Source organism: Grus americana, chromosome 4 (genome assembly GCF_028858705.1).
Source record: "Grus americana isolate bGruAme1 chromosome 4, bGruAme1.mat, whole genome shotgun sequence".
Lineage (NCBI taxonomy): Eukaryota > Metazoa > Chordata > Aves > Gruiformes > Gruidae > Grus > Grus americana.
Genome location: NC_072855.1, coordinates 40682351 through 40702805, shown reverse-complemented (window position 1 = coordinate 40702805; position 20455 = coordinate 40682351). Strand labels below are relative to the sequence as shown.

The window sequence follows — 20455 nt, the reverse complement described above, 5'->3', positions numbered from 1 at the left end:
AGTATATTTCTCAATTAATTTTGAAGTTTGATCCAAAATCCATTCAGTCCCCCCTCAATCTTTTACATAATTTGCTGTATGTTTATGTTCCTGTTCCACAGCAGCACATCCTCCACTGCTCAAAAATCATGACTCTCTTACTGCAGTAATTATGATTACAGTGTAGCATATGGATTGGAGTCTCATTCTCGCATGCACAGTATTTACATTTTCCAGATAGTCCCCAGGCTGGATCACTCATAAACTAGAGATAAGGTGGGGGGGGGGGGGCGGGGAGAAGAAAAAAACAACACCAGACCACAAGAGCAAGCAGAATTCAATGTTAAAGGCAAAGAAGTGATGTGAAAAGAGGGTGATTCACCCAAAATCCCACAAGAGCTGTAGAACAGAGCCAAAAAATGCATCTGTGACATCTAAACTCCAGTCAGGAACAAAGTCCCATAACCACAGCTTAATCTCTTTTAAAGTTTGCGTTAATGTCTGCCTTTTGCTTTCAGCCATCCCTATAAAGTGTTTTGCAACCTTCTGTTGGAAAGCGCTATATAAAGATAAATTGTGATGTAGTATATTGTTGACACACAAACTACTCTTCTTTTGATCTTTCCAAGCTGACATTGCATTGTTTTGGTTTCATCTTTGGTTTTTATACTTCAGCTGCAGACCAGAGTCATTGCTTTTGTAAGAAGGAGACGTTAGCAATCTTGAGAGTTTCATTGCTTACTTTTTAGGTAAACAGAGAGGCATCGGTGTTGCCGTATCATTTTGCTGAATGTCCCACACTACCTGAATGCCTTTCATGGTACACTGGAGGTCTGTAATATTTAAAACAGAAGTCATTCTCCAATTTCTTGCATTTAGCGCATGTGACATAAAAATGCACATTTTAAAAGACAGTGTTGCCAGAATTGATCTTCCCAGGAAAATACAAAAAATGCTTTTAAAATCATTCTGAAGCTGAAAGATAAACAGGAACAGCTGCTAAATGTCCTTCAAGGCAGCCCACGATTCATTTCAATTACCCTGCACAGTGCACCTCAGGTGCAGCACAGCATTTTCAAGTTTTATATCTATCAAATATAAGCCTAACACAAAGTGTTATTTCCTCCTGCTTGTTATTGCCTCAGCGTATCTGGCAGCGTTTTTTTCTAATTCCTTTACTCCTTTTTGTTTCTTTTCTTTTCTTTTCTTTTCTTTTCTTTTCTTTTCTTTTCTTTTCTTTTCTTTTTTACTGATATCCTACTGCTTTAGAGGAAATGCAATATATGTCTACTTCAACTCTCATTGTCTGAGTTAAAGTAATGCTGGCCTATATATATATATTTCTGCTTGCTTGCCTTTTACATTTGTTCTGTGGCTGACCTTCGTCTGAGTCAAACTGCTGTGCTGTCCACTCTTCAAATGCTAAGAATCACTGTAATATCTTGTCTAGCCTTTGAAACACCACGTTAATTTAAAAACCAAGAACAAATAGCAAATACAGGTTTGCACTTTCATTGGTGCACTGGGTCATTTGAAGATGGCCACAGAGAGGAGGTTCCTGCTAAAACAGGTACAAGTGATGTAACATACAAATGAAGTATTGGTAGAAAGGTGAGTAAGTTTGGGGTTTTTTAATGATGGCATTACCCAACTTATTTTAACACTATCATTTTTATTATTTTTTAATATGTTTATGAACATGTTTTCCAGTAAATTAGGGGACATGGGATTAAACAGGTGAGGATTTCAAGCTTTTCTTTAAGAAGCAAAATTTACAAAATGTTTTTGAAAAGAAAATAACGATCACGTCTACATGGCATTGCAAGGCTGCTCTGGGTGGTAATAAGCTGTTTTGGCATGGAGGCAGAGCGTTCATTTGGGTCTCCATTTCCAACCCACCAGTAAATTTCCTCCCTGAGAAGGGCCGTGCTCACTAGGAGACCAGATGGGATATCCTCACCACAGAAACAGGTACTGAAATACTCTTGATTCCATCAACATATGTGCTTTCATTTGGCAGAGCGATGCCCAGGACAGCTGCCTTTATTACCCTTTGCCACTAACCTGCAAAATTTGTCTCCTCCTCTGAGATGCTAGCATGCACCAGAAGCACCTACCCAGAGCTCCTATGCCTTAGCTAACTCTGTGATTGGAGGCGGCAAGCAGCAGCTTCCCAAGTAGCTCCCAGCTGTACCCGACTGCACAAAGGAATCCGTGGAATTTCAGGACAAAGCCAAACACATGATCTTGCCCCACTTTCGGTGAATTCAAACCTTCCTTAAACATTTAGACTAGCGTATTTAGGTTTGTCCTGCAGTGAGGTGTAGATCCTCATAACCAGGTCTCAGCTGGATGCCGTGGCTAACAGCTAAGGGACTGTAAAGCCAATACACAAATCACCCGTAAGAAGCAGCTTCCTAAATCACTTTGCAACCCAAGCCTTCGCTCTAACGCCCATTTTCTCTGTTCACAGTATGAATAGCACAATGAGTCTTAGGGGCTGAATTCCAGCATGCTACCTTTAGCAAGTGCTTTAAGTCACGCTCAAACACCGAGTTATCCCATATTGCAGTGTTTAGCATCTGGACATCCAGATTACTAAAATTTAGTCCCAAACTCACAGCCACACTGCCAGGACCGGGCGGATATACCCACTGTAACACAAACAGGCAAGCAGAGTGAAAGAGGCCAAACTCTTGCCCATTTTCACTATTGTTTTAAATGAATGGAATTAATCATTTTGTTTTCCTGTGATTTCAAAAAGCCAGTAGCTACAGCCAGCTGGTTGGCAGGACAAAAGAGATGGAATGAGAAATGTATAGTAAAAAAGTGTGGAGATGCACATTGTTCTCTGCAGGCTTTGTACAGAATGTCAAGTATTTGTGATCACATTGTATTTTCCGATACCTCTTTTTAAGGGGCTGGATACTGTTGGTTTTGTTTAGAGCATGTCAACTTTTGGATTAATGCCTTTCTGTAGGGAAAGTGTTGGTGAAACTTTCAGTTGTCTTATGTTCTGCTCTGTTTTAGCCTCAGTCGCAAACTTATTTCACACCATTTCGCTCCAGAGTCCAACAAATACAGATAAAATTCCTTTGTATATGTAATGCATGGACCTAAATTCTCATCCAGATTCATGGAGATGTTTCATGAAGCATCTTTATGCATGTCCACATAAAGAGACATGGAAAGGACAAGCCCTCTCTCTTGCTCAGCTTTGATGTGGTTTTCTTTGAAATTGGGTGGGAGGAGGTTGGGGTTTTTTTGTTTTCAATCTAAAAGGCTGAAAGCTGAGACCACAAGTGTGTCTTACGTGGAATAACAGCCATTCTGTTCTAAACTTGTGGGGAACAAAAAATTGTTTTGCCAGGATTAGGAAATATTGTTTATAATACTGATGTTTTCACTCTAAATTAATTTTAAACTCTTGCTGTGTGGTTGGCTTTAGGATACTTTAAAAGTTCTGCTTGGAGGCTTTGGGGGGTGGTTTTATCATTGTTTTCCATTTCGCTGATTTGAAAAGTCAAATTGGTTTGTTTTTTTTTAAATCAAAAAGTTATGAATTTGTCAGTGTGCTACATAAGTCATCTAATAGCCATGTTGGAGTTTGGTGGAGTGCATTCCCAGAGCATAGAAAATCATGGCCGTAGGTTGGCACGATTGCCATAGCTTCTCTGATACGGCACACAACCTTGGTCTCACATACACTTGGTAAAACCTAGTCTTGCTAGGTGAAGAATTGTGCAGAACTCCTTACTTCCTGCCCGTCAGGATACAGTGAAGTACTTGCAGCTCCCATCAGTTTTGACTGAGTTTTGGTTGCTTGGACCTGAAGCATCAAACCTGTGTACTCCAGATGGTTCTTTCTGTTTTAGCATTAAAGTATTAATGATGAAATGTAGTGGCATGATCTTCCTTCTCTGCCTACATGAATTTGAACAGAAGGAAATTGGTTTTTGTTCCTTTTTCTTTACAAAACGAAGAGCACCTTAGTATTTGAGCTCTGTATTTGCTATTTAAAATTAAATATAAGCCAGGTGTTTTGGAAAAAATGGGTTTTACTTCAAATTAATTGCTTAACCTTCTTTTGAAATTTTGGTCCTGTATGTTTTAAACAACAGACACAATAATAGCTTGGTTGTGTTGCAGGAGGGTCATTGGTAGATATTCTAAATATATTCTATGATTTTATCTTGAACATACTCTGCTTTTGCACAGTGAGATTCTGGGTAGGAGAATCTGCCATATTACCTAACCCCAGCTGTCAGCATGCTGAGAAGGCCACCACTATGACTGTGGCAGGGGTCAATAAAGAATGATGTGCCATTTTCTTATACCCATTACTTAAAATTCTGTCTTTGCCCCATTTGTTTCTAGGAATCATTCTTTCATTTGCTTTGTGTCGTCTTTCCAGGTGTGGATGTGCGGAGGTGGCATGTTTGATGTTCCATGCTCTCGAGTTGGGCATATCTACAGGAAGTATGTCCCATATAAAGTTCCTTCTGGAACCAGCCTAGCACGGGTAAGTAATTGGGTCTTGCTGTTTTTCATTTTCATTCATCGTCAGTCTCTTAATTCCCTGTGAACTAGGTTCCGGTAAACCATTAAAATGGAAAATGAATGTTTCCTTATTTTTCTGAAATAAGATGTGCAATTGCTGCAGTTATGCTGCCTTCCAGAGATAAGATTGCCAAGAATAAAATGAAGGCTTAAAAATACAGGGTTGGACATTTTAGCACAGAAGCACGTTTCATGCTGATTCAAAAGAACCTAGGAATAACCTATGGCATACGATCCTTGAATTGCACAGTGTTGTCAGTCATAGTTTTTACAAGCAGGACCAATTTGAATGCACGTTTTCTTATCAGTCAGCAGAACAGGCAGAATCTCGTGAAAGGAACATTTTCTGAGGCAAAAGGATGGAGTAACAATGATTTGAGCAACTGTCTAATTATTGTGTAAAACCTGTTTGTGGAATACAGCCAGCTTGGAACCATGGGAGTGAGAATTTACAAGACCTCTAGATATTTCTCAAAGACTACTGAACACATCCATATCCATGAGGGGCTTTTTGCTCAAGAGAAAATGTTCTATAACTTTCTAGAGATGTTCATGGGATGTCAAAAGATGGGAGACAAAGGGCACAGACGTAGCTTCCAGGCAAATACTAGTATTTATTCATGCTTGAGTTTAATCTTTTCTGGTTTAGGGGAATTTTTTTTTAATAAAATGACATTAATATTAAAGTCTGCATGTTGCCATAGGGTAATATTTTTATGAATCATATTTTTTCTTAATAATGAAAATGTGGTATGAATACAAGAATAAATTTCTTGCTTTAAGGGGGAGATATTCTTGGTTTCAGCACCACAGGACAAGGCTTGCTGTAGTAACTGCAGCAGAGGAAAGAGGCCGCCTGTGCTGCCTGCCTGACAGCTGGCTAGACAGAGAAAGATTTGCCTTAAAAGAGCATCCGTGCAGACAGTGAGACACACAATAGAGTCATGGGGTTAGTGATGGTGACAAGAAGTGTATTGACTAAATGTGAGATGAAAATCTTCCCCAAATATGTAGTCTCACTTTCCCCATCTGATTTTTGCACTGGCTGAAATAAACTGCTTCGTTTATGGTATCCCCTGCAAAAATCACACACAATTTGAAATAAGAAATCCAAACCTCAGTCTCTGTTTTCCTCTATTACAGCACAAAATTCTCTCATTAGAGAACATGCTCTCTCATGCATTACCTGTAGGAGCAAAATACGATTATTTCTATTTGGACTATTAGCATCTCATACTGTTCAATACTTAACTAGCTTTCACAGAGGCACTGTGCCTACTTAGAGCCATCAGGCAGCCACAGCTGGCAGCCTCCCTGTACTATTTATGTTAGCTTGATTTCAATAAATCACTCATGAAATAGTACCAAAAAACATTCCTAGTTGTAAAAAAGAAATCTCTGCCCATGTACAGACTGACTGCCCTGTCTTGTCTAGATCTTGTGGGAAAAGATCTAGTGTGCTGATAGGGTGGGCCTTATTCTTCCCATTCAAATGATGGGTCATTTCTTCTGTGTTGTGGGGGTCCAAAACATGATACTTAGGTAAATTTCTGGCATGTATTTATTACTGAAGGAAAATTTGAATTCTCAAGTTCCCAGCTTCTTTGCAGTACAATATTCTCAACCAAAACATTGCTCTTAGGATACATTGCATCATCAAGGCTGCCAAGACCACAAGATCTTCTGTACATTTTAGTGTTTGGGGCTATCTCAATAACTAGCCAAGAAAGAGTTTGGTCCCTGACCCATTAAATTGTGTGTAATTTTAAGCCTAAAAATATTTTTTTTCTCTCATCCAAGCCAGAAAAGGAAAAGCAAGGCCATATTCATCTTCAGTATGTCAATCCCTTTGACACAGACCACTTGTGGTTCCGAATAAACTGCCCCAAATGGAGCTGACAGGCAAAATAATACTAGGGGAGTATGCACAGGAGTGGCCTGGAGCTATCTTTGCATTCTTTTCCAAATATTATATTATATCCTCCAAAGATTATAGTCAACCCTTTGTGAGTATTTTATCTAAAACTTCTCTCTAGTTCAAGAATATAATGAATAACACACTCAAGAATATCTGGAAGTATTATCCCTGCTGCCAAAAGCAATACGTTTCACCTCTAAGTAGTTTCCACAAAGGTTTTTGCCAAATCCTTTTCCATCTTCTGCTGTGTAAAGGAGGATGCTGGAGATGCAGTTCGCAAAGGAATAAGCCCTAGGAAGTCCAACTGTGATTGTATAAATGATTGCAAGAGCCTCTTCATTAATCAAAGGAGAATTTCCCCTTGTGCAGATACTGTGTTAAAGAATGACAGATTTTCCCATCCAATCCCACAGCAGCGCCACAAGGGATATGGAGACTGGTGTTAGGAAGAGGATAGAGCTAGACAAACTCGGGCGTAGCCCAAATCATGTCATGGGTTTCCTTTCAAGCTGTTTCAGCTTATGTTTGCCCTGAACAAATAATGCTTAAAGTGAGCATTTTACCTTCCCTTGGGATTTCACCTCTCTGTATCTTTTAGCAGCAAGTTTCAACACACAGTTTCAGTTAGCTATGTAATGCCTGACCAATCTAGATATCTTTTTTTAAGAGCTGTGACCTGGCATGAGGATCACATATGCTTTATTAAATGAGAGACTTGTCAAAAACTCTGTTCTGCTTCCCCTTCACTAAATAACCATTAGTGTACCACACACAACAGTATGTGTTGTGACATCAATTTTCCATGTCCTTCTTACCATATTTCTTACCTTTTTATCTGTCACCCAAGACCTGCAAGGCCTATGCGTATGTTTTGCTGACACATACCCTAAAAATTGAAAAGCATTGTCATACGAAATGCGCTGTCAGTAAAACTGTTTGGTGGTACAGAACAAAAGTAGTAGTAGATTTATAAAACAGACTTTGACAACCAAATGCAGATTAAAAAGCTGAATATTTTTGTCTGGAGATGTCTTAAAATGTCACTGCTTGCCCAATGCAGTCAGTGTCCAATTTACAGGTAATTGCATGTAAAGCAAGATTAATGTAAATGCAGATGTGTCACGGTTTAACACCATCCAGTAAGTAAGCACCACGCAGTCACTTGCTCACCCCTCCCCTCACCAAGAGGATGGGGAGGAGAATGGAAAAAAACTTGTGGGTTGAGATAAAGAGAGTTTAATAGGATTAAAATAATCATCATCATCAACAACCAGATGATGCACAGATGCAGGTGCTCACACACGCAGAAGGGAAAAAAAACAACCCAATGCCCAGCCTGTTTCTGAGCAACAATCCCACCTCCCGGCTCGCTCCCCCAGTTCTATAGGGAGCATGATGCTACATGGTATGGAATATCCCTCTGGCCAGGCTGGGCCAGCTGTTCTGGCTGTGCTCTCCCATCTGCTTCTGCACCTGGCAGGGCGTGGGAAGCTGAAAAGTCCTTCACTTAGTGTAGGGACTACAACTACCTAGCAACAACTAAAACTGTCAGTGTGTTATCAACATTACTCACACTAAATCCAAAGTACAGCACTATTCCAGCTGCTAGGGAAAAAAATTAGCTCTATCCCAGCCAAAACCAGGACAAGATGTCAACACTGATTCCACATTATAATGTAGAAGCACCACATAATTACTCATTCATTCCAAAGATATCAACCTCTGCACAAAACTGCAGGACAAATAACTAATTTTTCCTGTTTGTTTTACATAAAACATATATGGAGAGAGAATCCCAACCTTCAAGTCCTATGCAAGGTGTTGCCCTGTAAAAAACTTCTGAATTGCTTTATGGATTATTGTATTCTTGACTGTTGCATCATTTTTAATAATTCTAGCTAAGCCATTTTCTTTTAGCCAGTTACCTATGAAATAAGATTTTAAAAAATTATTAGCAATTTCTTGTAGGTGTATCCCAGTTTATTTTTAGTTTCCTATTTGTAGAATTTTTTTCTGTTGATGATTCTGTAAAAGCCATAAGAACTTTATCAATAAAAGCTCACTGTTCCATAGGATATGCAGAGATGAACTCAGAATTTCAAAATATATCTACAGAAATTTTTTTCATTTGCAGGTATTTTACACAGCATTTTAGCACTAACTACAGAACATTAGCCCATTAGGCCTTTCTGAAGGGAAGGGCAATCCCACTGAAGTTCAAGTCTGGATGCTAACCCAGCAGCGTGGTGAATCCTAACCTTAAGTTGAATTTCTCCCTGCACGCCAGGACGTGGGATCCCAGAGCACAGTGATCCTCTGACCCAGCAGGCACAAGCACGATGACATTTGCCTCATTACACAGTGTCGCTGAAATGGAACTTGCACGAGTTTGGGGTCAGGAATTCAGCTGATAAAGGTGGGTTCAGATTCCCACCTGAACCATTTGCTCAGCCTTTTGGTGTGGCTTTGAAAGGGATCTTTAAAGAAAATTTCTGTAGCTATACCATCTGGTGCTGTGACCACATTTGCATCTTTTACAGACATTAATATTATGACCTTTTTCTTTTTCCCCAGCTGCAAACAATGTTTGGGGTTTCCTTAAAGTAGCCCATGAACATTTTCTTTTCAGTTTCCAGGCAAGTTAAAGAACCAAGGAGAATCAGTTAGGTAATGGCTATGTTTTCTCGTCACCGGAGCGCAAACCGATAGATGTGGCATGCTGTTAAGGGAGCACTGCTGGCACTTCTGCAATCACCTCTTTAGCACAAGACTGTAGCACAAAGTCAGTTGTGATTCAGCACACACAGTAAGCAGCTGAAACATCAGCTTTGAATAAGCAAATATATTTAGGAATCAAGCAAGAACCACCTTTTTGCAATAACACAGCTATAATATATGATAATGATGATGATTATACAATAAAGCTTTTAAGTTTCCATTCTAACTTTTTTCGCTTAACAGATTTATAAATTCATCATTAAAATTAATTAAACCAAAATCTCACACAGAGTACTTACCATAGAAAAACTTTAAATTAATATCTTGTAATCCTTGAATACAAGAAAGTCAAAGTAATTTTTTTAAATGCTAATTTTTTATATTTTCTCCAATCTGAATAGAAGTTTTGCTTTTAAGATAATAAATGCAACAGGACAGGCAGCTTAACTATCCAAAAGGAATACAAAGAAGATGGAGAGGTTTCTGGACAATAACAACATCAAAGTGGTGGTAGCTACTTTCCAGGATTTGTTCGATAGACTAGCACCGGAACCCAAAGAAACGTATCTGGAATCAAACCCCTGAACTCTCTTCCAGGCTTAGCTGCAGAGGTGGGCTACGGTCTATATGTGCCCTCAGCACATGGGTCTGTCAGGTGAGCACGGCAGTAGCCAACAAATCTGCGGAGATGTCGCTACGCTGTCAGTCCGCTTTCCGCAGCTCCCCAACAGCCAGAGCCTGCAGAGGCCGGCGGCCGCAGGGCAGGAGGTAGGCAGCATCCTCCCGGGACCGTGCCCGTCCGTGCCCTCCAAGCCCCGCAGGCCAGCCTCAAATGAGTCACCGAGCAGAGGTATAGCCTTTTGTCAGTGGGCTGGATTTTGGCTTTCTTCCACTTTTTCCCAGTGTGTAGATCTTAAATTTTTTTGTGGTGGAGATGCAAACCTTTATAGAGAGAATGAAATCCTGGCTGTTTTCAGATGACATCTGTGGAATTTCAGTTCTAGGTATTTGCAGGCTACAGGCAGAGAATAAATAGTCTCTTGCTTCTGTGCCAGCTGTGCTAACTCTCACAAGAGTTATTTATATACACCACCAGCTTTGTCACCTAGTTAGCATACTGTCTTCCATGGAGAAGCATTTCTTTTATGCCTGCAGACATCTCTTTATTTGGTTGGGGTTTTTTTACACAAATACAAACCATTGCTAGAATGAAACACAGTTAAGTTTTAAACACAGTTAAATGTAAAGAACCAAAATAAGATACCCAAGAGGGGGAAAGACTGACAAACACTAGCACTGCCTAAGCTAAAAGGGAGTTAGGCAAGAAGAGGAAAGGGATGAAATCCCTCATTTAGACTTAACTGATGTGGGCAGCTTAGATATTTAGACCTGAACATCACAATGCTGTAATTAGTGTCCAGGAAATGGTTTATTGTGGTTTCACTGTAGAAGTACACAGAAATGAGAAACGCTTATGTTCTGACACTGATGGAAGGACCTTTGCATGAAATTGAGGGTACCATTTTTCTCCTTGTGAGTGCTTGGGAGTTTTGTACCCTGCTGCCTCTGTTGTATGAATCCGCACTTGTTGGATGGGCTCCTCCAGTCATACTTTGTTCTCCTCCTTCATGATGATTGATTGTGACATTGTGCTACCCGTATTCCAGAGGAACATAAAGTATAGTTGTCTTGGCTGGATGGATCCCAATGTGCTTTTTAAATACATTTTACATAAAACAAAGTGTATGCTATTTCCAGCCAAATGAAATACAGCTGCTTCCAGAAGTCAACAGGGCACCCATTTTGAAGCAGCAACAACACCGTGCTTCACAAGACAAACAGTAAAAACCATTTAAATTAGGAAGATGATGTAGGTGGAGTGAAAATAACCACACTGGAATTTTGTTAGGAAGGAAAAGGGATTCATATGTTAGTTGTTGCAGAAACTGTTGTGTTATTTTTAGCAAATAAATAGTCATATGCTGTCTTATATTTCACAACTGAAATATAGTCTGGCCTTAGATGTTCTGTGATGATTCATATTTGGTGTAATTGAAAGTGATTTTTGATGTCCTGGCTGATGAGAGAAATGACTATCATGACAAATAAGACTACACCAGCTGGTGACATCCAGCTTCCTGGAAAATATTCAGATTAAATGTAGGACAACAGGAACTCATTACAGGATCCAAATGTTCTTGTAGTAGTCTAATATTGACAAAAGTAAAGTCTGTGGATTGGGGTCAGGGTTGGTTTCATGCAAACAATGAGACAGGCACAAAAGCGGAGAAAACAGGTTATGCGGGTGAAATGAAACAAATAATAAAACCATTGTGCTGCTTTAGTGCCACCGGATAACAAAAATCTACTTTAGAACATCTGGAGAAACTGAAAACAGAAATGACATTTTTATATTAGTTTAACTGCTGCATCTAGAATGTCAATTCGAAGAAGTGCAGCTAGAGGGTGGAGCTGTGCGGGCTCGCGGTGCGGAGGAGCGTACAGCTAGGGAGCTCTCCTATCAGCGCTGGCACTGCAAGCCACCGCACCAGCCACGCGTGTGAAATGTGGAACTACCCCTCTCGTCCTAGGGATCCATCTAGTTAAACCTTGCTTAGAGGGAATATTTATGAATCTGTCCTTTGACATGTCCCTGCCTTACTCCACTTTTCCATCCTCTTGGCCAGCGTCTACTTTCTTCTCGCGGGGTTTATTTGAGTAATATCATGTCCCTTGAAAATGACAGATGATCTTACACACTTAAAAAGAAGGGACAGTCATTTGATCAGAGAGATGTATCTTCCCCGCTCACTGAAGAAAGTGAAAGGGACAAAATGGCCCATGAAAAATTTCTTTTTATGCAAGTGGAGAAGTCCTCATTTATCTCTCTCTTTCTCCAATCAAGTTGATTTAAACTCTTTTACTGAAGTCCAGATATCAGTGACGTTGTAACTTACTGTCTTGTAGACTATTGCTGAGTGAAAATACAAAACAAAGTCACAGTCTTAAATATGTGAGTTCATACAAACTTAAAGAAAACTTGTCCAAATGTAAGCCTGACAGCAAAGGATTTACCAGAGAGTAAATTTGTAACAGTGACACAAAACTTAATTATATCAAGAATGCGTACATGGGCAACTGATGACAGCTGATGAGTCAGTCTTACTGTGGTTGCCATCACTTTTGTATGCATCTCACAGCTGCTTGGTGACAGCTGTCACAACCTTACATATAGAAATATGCGTCTACTGAAATAGCATTGGGCCTTATTTATTCTCATACAGAAATTTTTCACTGAAAATGACAAGAGAGAGAACAAATTATGATTGGTCTGTCATGGATAGGTCCTGAGAAACTCCTCAGATGTCCATCTAGAGTCCCTGTTACATTGTGTGTCAATTCATATAACTGATTAATATTGAATTGATCTTAATTTAATTGCTCCCATTTAATTTTTATTTTTCCTTTTTTTCTGTTAAAAGACCAGCTTAACCAATCTGGATATCTGTAACCTTGCAATGAATTTGACAACCAAGCTAAGCTACAGCAATTTTCAGCTGTAGAAACATATTTCCTTTTCCCTTTCTGTATGCATTTAGATGAGGTGTTCAGATTGAAGTAAAAGAATCCAAACAAGTGTGATCTACCACAAAGATATCCCAAACCTGTTTCTTCTTATTGATAAAGCTATTTGATGCCGTTTGAGAAACTGGCATTTAAAGGAGTTTTCTTTAGATGATTATGCAAAGAGTAATAGAGACAGAAGTCAAAAAGATTCAAATCTAACTCTTATTTTGTTTGTCCTAAATTCTTTGTAGATTAGCTTCACTGTGAGACTGGAGTGCTTAAATGATGCTATAAAGACGTTCACAAAATGCTACCTAATCTGTTAGGCTCTTAAACTCCTTTGACCTGAAAATTCTGCAGCAGTGTGCACACACACGGTAAAGTCGTAACAAAGTCAAACTGCGTAGCGCCTGTTTTACAGCTAGACTTTGTCAAGATTTGGTAGCCATTCATAACCATTCCCACTAATGAGGCTTAATATGTTGGCAGATTGTGTCTAGCCTCACCTAAGTCTCAGGCAAGGAGGAAGTGACCGTCCTCCTTTCTCCACCATGTCAGACATTCACCCAGATTGTGGGAAGGGCAACTCTAGGGGACTCGGAAAGGACTTGCAATCACTTCCTTACCTTACAGCAAGTCACTTGACCAGTAGGCCTTAAAGTGTTCAGAGATGAACACTCTCATTTTGGTTGTGCTCCACTACCTTTCTGTTGTGATAAGGTGAGTAAAAGACCAGCAGCTCATTGACATAATTTGCAGAGAAATGTTCCTAGGAGGTTCTTTGCACAGAGCAACTTCTCCTGATGTTAGACAGCCACAGAACTGGGATCTCTAACTTACCTGAACTCGCTGATCTTGGACAGCCTGAACTTTTGCTCCAGGAACGTGCTAGGTTAGCGTGTTCTAAATAGGAATGTAAATTATGTTTGCCTTTATTGTGCAAGGTTGCACCAGGCTAGCTTTCAGGACAACAGCTCTACCTGACTGCATTCAATTCAAGTATAGGGATTAACTGCAATTTGAAGTTTTACTACTAGTCTGTGCACGTTTATGTTAAAAGGAAGCGTGGTGATTACTGAGCTTGCATAGTGATAATAAAGATAAGAAATCCATGCTAACTAAAGTCAACAAACCTCTTTAAAACTCAAGTGTCTGGATGCTGAGTGCTTGCTTCCTGGTAACTGGCAACTTCAGAAAGAGCTTCCCACTACTCCAGGACAGAGAGTTCTTTGCAGTCATGTTCATAAACAGTCTGGAGATTTAGAGCTAGCAAATCAAGCGTTTATATTTTTAAAAGGGAACTCATTGAAATTCAAAGGGCTGCCTCATAAGAGTTCAGCTTATGACAGCAATGTATAAACATGCTAAGGATAATACATAGGTTCATTACAGGATCTGGCAAGATTTGGGAGGATTTTTAGCATATGGTGGAGAGAATGGTCTTGGAAGAACCAGGAACAAAGTTTTAAATAGATTTATTTAAAGTGCCTTATCTGATACTTGGGGAATGGTGGGAAGAACTGTTGGTTTGGGTTTTTTTTAATATACTGTTTTGGAAGGTTTATATACACACACACAAAACAGAGATAAAGGACTCACTGGAAAACAAAGAGGGTTTGACTGGTGAATGAGAATTTTGAGCTAGTGACCAGGTATAATATCATGATTTCTGTTGGACTCCTGTTTTATTCAGTTATAATCATCTGAAGCAGAATGCAGTACTTTTAGCGTAGCCAAATAACTAAAGAGAAAGCTCCAGCAGAGCCTACTCTTAATATTGATAGGGTAAGTCTTTGCTGGAGTTAACTTTGAATTTTTTTCTTTCCTAAGAGAATTTTTTTACTATACTTTTACTGTATGGTTCTTTTTATATTATGGGTTTTAAATATGAAAATAGCACTATCAGATAAAGTGATTGCAGAAAATAGTATGATATTTTCTAGAACAGTTTTAAACTGCATTTGCATTGTAGTAAATGAGGTGTACAGCATTACAGTGGAAGATATGCTAGAAAGATCACACCTTTTTTCATGATTGTGCTTAGTGTATCGTGCTTAATCATATTTTGACCTCATCTACCAAGTCTCATCACACAGTATTTTTACTTGTGAGGAGATTTCTGTGTTACAGAGTTTCTGCCAGAAAGGTGTGATTGTCATTTAGATGTTGTTCTTTGATTTGTTCTGGTTTTCTTTGTCCTACCCAGTTCCTGTATTCTTGAATTCTAATTTCTTGTAAAGTAGTTTGGGTTTTCATGAAATTGGAAGTCAACCTTATGTGGGGCATGAGCCATTTTTTATTAGGGATATAAACGTTGTGATTACTTATACTGCTTTAATTTTACTTGCTGTATCCCTGCAGGTTTTAACGTATTTGCTTCACAGAGAGAAAGCACATAGAAACTTATCCTGCAGTGTCAGCTAAAAGTACTTTGTTCTGTATCTTGCTGTCTTTGTATTCAGATAAGCCTTATTAGTTCAGAGACGTTTAGTTTGCGTAGATTTTTAAAATTCAGGAAAGGAATTTTGGAATGAATCTTGAAAGCAAATCAGAGTACAAATCAGGCTTACTTAGATGCAGAGAATGTTCTGAGAAAAAACATTACCTTATGTTGATGATAATCAGATGTATATTGTTCTCCAGTTTATTACAGAGCAAATCTCAGCCTTTTGCAGTTAGTGTTCTATAAAAAGAATATTACAAAACTTGATGATCTTGTTTTTACAAACAAAGCAATAAGAACACCCTAGTGTCTCAATGTCATCCAGTGAGATGTTGCTTTATTGGTAGGATAAGAGGTTATTGGGCAGCTGTGGAAATACAGAATAGACTAAGTCTGTACTCGATTATGACATCTGCATATAAATTTGTGTGGATTAAGTTGCAGGAGGAGCTTTAAAAACAAACAAAAATACAGAAAAATTTTCCCCCAGACTATTTAAACTCCGTGACGCTAACCAACAATAAAATATCTCTCTCCAGTCTCATCTATCCAGGATTTTTCCTTAAAAGTATTTTTTTCTTTTATAATTTGAGTTGGCTAATTTAATTAATTATAATTTAAGTAAATTCTTACACAACAGAACAGCTAATTCTGTTTTCTGTAAAATGCCAACAAAAATAAACTTTGTCAGACATAAGCCAGAACTGAGATTCATGGATCAGAAATAGCCTTAGATAACTATAGGATGAGTGCAGAAAGTCACAAGTTGCCATACCTGTCCCTTGAGCTGCTTTGCCTCAGGTCAGCTCCACTTCAGGATTATGCGTTGTGCTTTTGCACAGACTTTCTAGCACGCCAACACAGCGTGCTAGCAACTGTTCTAGGCCAGAGGTAGTGCAAAACCAGCTGTGAGATGGGGCAGAGCAAGCTCATGACTGCTTGCCCCCATACATACGCACTTGAGAGCTGACCTTAAAATTTAGGTAGGAATTGCTAGGTGACTAACCGGTATGATGACAGCTGAAAAGTCAGCTGCATTTTCAAATGCAAAGCGAAATAGATCAGAAGGAATAATTTGAACCATTCATGCACATTAGTAGGTTCTGAACTAACAGGAAAAAACATAGGTACCAACGTAGGCAGCTGAAAGAAAATTTCTGTTCAACATCCATCATTAATCAAAAACCCATGTGAAGATGCATAAAGAATATGAAGGAAAATAAGACAGAAGACCATATCTTACAAAGTCAGCTGGAAAGCAGAGTGCTTAATACTCTGTAGTGTTTGCTCAACACTGCAATGAAGATAGCATACCTTTACTGGTATTTTTTCATGTTTTAAGACTGAGAAATCAGACCAGCTAAGCTGGTTTAATTCTCCCCATTAGAAATATCATTCAGTCAAAGCATGAAGAAATTAATGATTGCTTTTTTCTGCTGCACAGAACCTGAAGCGCGTGGCGGAGACGTGGATGGATGAGTTTGCAGAGTACATTTACCAGCGACGGCCTGAGTACAGACATCTCTCAACTGGTGATATCTCTGCCCAGAAGGAACTTCGCAAGCACCTTAAATGTAAAGATTTCAAGTGGTTCATGGCTGCAGTGGCTTGGGATGTCCCCAAATATTACCCTCCTGTGGAGCCTCCACCTGCTGCCTGGGGGGAGGTGAGGAATACACAAATTAGATAGAATTTAAATAAGTCTAACATTTTACATTACAGGAAATTAAAATTATGAAATTAGATTTAGCTCCTATGATAAGTAGTGTTATTAAGGGAGTTCACAGTGATTGGAACAATCCCTGGACTAGCCATTAAAATGAGATACCGTCATGTCTTAGGACTATTGCTGTCCCTTTTATAATTCATTACAATTTTGTGCGTACAGGCCATAAGATGCATGCACAGCAAGCACAAGAATGCAGAAAAGAGTAGGTATGCATGTCACAAGATGATTTTAGATGCTGGGAATATCATTAGTAAAAAGGCGGTCTGAAGTCAACTTTTTTTTTCTTTTTTTTTTTCTTTTTTTTTTTTCTTTTTTCATATCCACTTATACACTACCTCCTCTTCTTACAAATAACAATTGTATGTGCGTGGAGTTAGGTTTGATCTGTTTTGCTCACACGTGCAAGTGTGACAAATGGAGCAAAAAGATCGGTTTTGCCCAACTTGTGGTCTGCATTTTGTAGGTGCTGTCATGACCAAGTACCAGTAGCAGACAAACACAATTTCTCATTTGGGGGACGAGGGGAGGGAGGGACCCCCAAAGAGAAGCCAATATCCGAGCATCGCTCCAGAGCAGGGGGCAAGGAAACAACCTGCTGGAACTCTCCACCCATGATCAAAGATGTTCTGCATTCAGACCCCTCTGAAGAGCAGAGCCGTAGCACACCTTGCTTTGACAGTTTGTTTTGTGTAGAAGAAATGAAAACACAAAGAGTGCAGGGACAGGAAATTACTTCCATAGCTACGCTGAAAAATTGCAGTGGTCTTTTCCCCCTAGGAACTGCAGCAGATTCACTCCATGGAATGGCATGCAGAGAGCTTTTTCCTTTCAATTCATTAAGATTTATAAAGAAGGCTTTGCTCTTTCAGTGTATTGTGCTGCTTTTTTGAAAAAACATAGGAATATCTGTACTGTGAGTTCTGGCCTTCTCTGATTTTGCTGGAGATGTTCAAATTCTATGTGTCCTACTGTTTGCTACTTCTTGGCAATAATGAATTCCTTTGTTGTTAATGTTTCTTATATCTTTGATACTGCTGCCTGCACTTTATGGGATTAATGTATACCAAGAGGTAATGAGTTTATCAGTAGAAGTCAGGCTGGATCAGGGTGCTGTGACTGCTACTATTATCTTCCTTCATCATCTTCCACATGTATACATGTGCATCCTTGGAGGACTGTGGTCATGAGATGTGTAATTTCCCTGGCCAGCTGAACAATCCTGAGCTCATTCAGAGGGTCTAAGTGAAAGAGATCATGATTCAGGAATTCATTCTTTTCACAGCATTTTTAAATATACTCTTTGCATAAAAGCAAGACTTTTAAAAAGTAAATCAAAGATCATAACAATTGCATCAAATGTGTACTTTAAAAGCACTTATTGAGTTCTTAGGAAGGAAGTGAAGACCAAAGGCTTTCTGTTTCCTCTAAAGTGTACTTTCTCTAAAATAACAAGAGGAGAAGTTTTGGCCCTACTACTCTATTTTTTCCTGCGACTGTCACATTCCTGTGAAGTTTTAATTACTTTGTTGGCATTTGCAAGGAACTTGAACAAACTTGAAGGTCAATGGCTGTCATAATTAGAAGCTGAAAGAGAAAGACAGACTGTGTGCTATTGCTTTGTAAGAATCAAGCAGCTCTAGAAACCTTGCTGATTATACACACCAAAAGTCTGTGCCAAGACTGATTGTCATTTAGTACCCTCTCTGCCTCCACTTGGAAAGACTTTTCATCTGCTTGCCTATGCCAGTCTGAGAAACAATAAACAATGAGGTACTCAGACAATTTTTGGCTCCAGTATTTTGATATCTAGCTAGTAAAAGCATGTAGTGTGAAAGCAGACATCTCATAAACAGCCTCTGCACAACTTCTCTTTTTTTGCAAACACATTTATTTAAAATCTGACTCTTACATTTCTTGACAAAATCTGTTCATGATGGGAAAGAAGGAAATTCGAAAAACAAAAAACAATCTTCTTCGCTAGACTTGTCACAGCCTTATCTCTTCTGCGTGTTTGTGCCTTTTGTCCTTTGTAGCTGGCAGGGTGTACATTCCCTTGATATTCTGTTCTGCCTTGTAACATCTGAAATATGTGCTGTAAAGCAATGTAATAGCGAATCCAGACAGATTAAAGTTAGTGAGACTGTCAGTTCTGTGTCTAGATGAGATAACTGTACTGTTCCCTCTCCCACCATGTTAAAAAGGAAAGTTTTCAATTAGATTTTGTTCTTATCCTTCCAAATATATTGGAAAGTATGCTACCAGCTGAAAAACAGTAATACCCATCCCATTCTCTTTCTAAGATGGAATAATTTATTTGTAATGTGTATTTGAAATCCTGTTGAAGGAAGTGAAAACAATAGCTGCATTAGGTGAGATTTGGGCACCAAATGTTTTCTTAGGAAGTACTCGTGCATCTACAAGCTGTGATCCAGCATGAATATGTTGTGCAGATATCACAGCTTCCAACAATATCTTTGAAAACACATTTTACAGTAAGTCAATCATATAATGCCAGCCATTGTCATTTATTTTAGACTTCATGAGTCCTGTAGTCAAGGTGGTATGAAAAAAAATAATTTATTTTACCCAGTCAAAAGGGAAATATTTAAGCTTGGTTTCATTTGCTGTTATATGAACTTGTCATTCAGTGATTTAATACACAGCAAGTCGCTCAGTCACTGCAGCTGTGCTAAGCTGTAGGACCTGAACATACTCCTTTCTCAGTCCTCAATTCATGAATTTTACAGAATTGTTTTACTGACATGAAAATGTCACCCATAAAGTTAAATCAAGTAGCACATTTGAAAAAGGATTAAAGCCTAAGAACTCAGTAACTTCTCTGTTGATTACTTTCTCTTTTTTTTAAGTGTCATCCTCATACCCTTAATGAGTCAATCTCGTCCTCCAAGTGTCACACATCTGTTGTACAAAAGCAATATAACCAGCTATTCCCCACTCTGCACAGACCCAGTGCTGCACAGCTGGGCTGGTCAAATTCTTTCATCAGGATCAGTGTCACACTGAATAACAGAGACCCCTGTTTCTTCAGTGAGGTCTTCGGCAGTGCTTGACTTTCAATTTCAACTTTTCCTTTTTTATGGCTCACAAAAGGATAAAAATTTTTAAAATTGCTATGTAGCAGTTGACAGGAAAGGTGGCTCATTTTTCCATATTTGATTTGTAGACATTGATGGCCCTAGGGTTATCTGAGAATGTAAGCAGTGCACTAAAACTGGCTTTAAGTGCTGCTCTAACGAAAAAAGTAACATAAATGAACGTTGCTAATGTCTTCTAAGAGCTACAGACACGTTCTTATTTGAGGCATTAAATCAGATGTATGGAAAGATTTATAAAAACTGATAGCACCAAGATGCCACTCTTGTTGCTCTGTTGGAGCATCCTAAGGATAGTCCCAGCACCATCTCCACGTTCATCGTTCTAACAGATGACCATATTGAACATAAAGTTTTCTTTAGATTGCTGTGCTTTCCCTCTTTTTGCTTTTGGTGCAGACAGTTCCGTGCCATGATGAGCACGCAGG

The 20455-nt window shown here is 39.0% G+C and overlaps 1 protein-coding gene across 2 annotated transcripts in view; it reads left to right on the top strand.

Moving 5' to 3' along the window:
* The window catches only part of GALNTL6 (polypeptide N-acetylgalactosaminyltransferase like 6), a 490185-nt gene that overhangs the window by 443690 nt on the left and 26040 nt on the right, over positions 1-20455 (top strand). For both annotated transcript variants that reach the window (XM_054825417.1, XM_054825418.1), the window contains exons 8-9: positions 4394-4501; positions 16630-16851. In XM_054825417.1, the coding sequence (XP_054681392.1) occupies positions 4394-4501; positions 16630-16851 (330 nt within the window). The remainder of the gene's footprint in view (positions 1-4393; positions 4502-16629; positions 16852-20455) is intronic.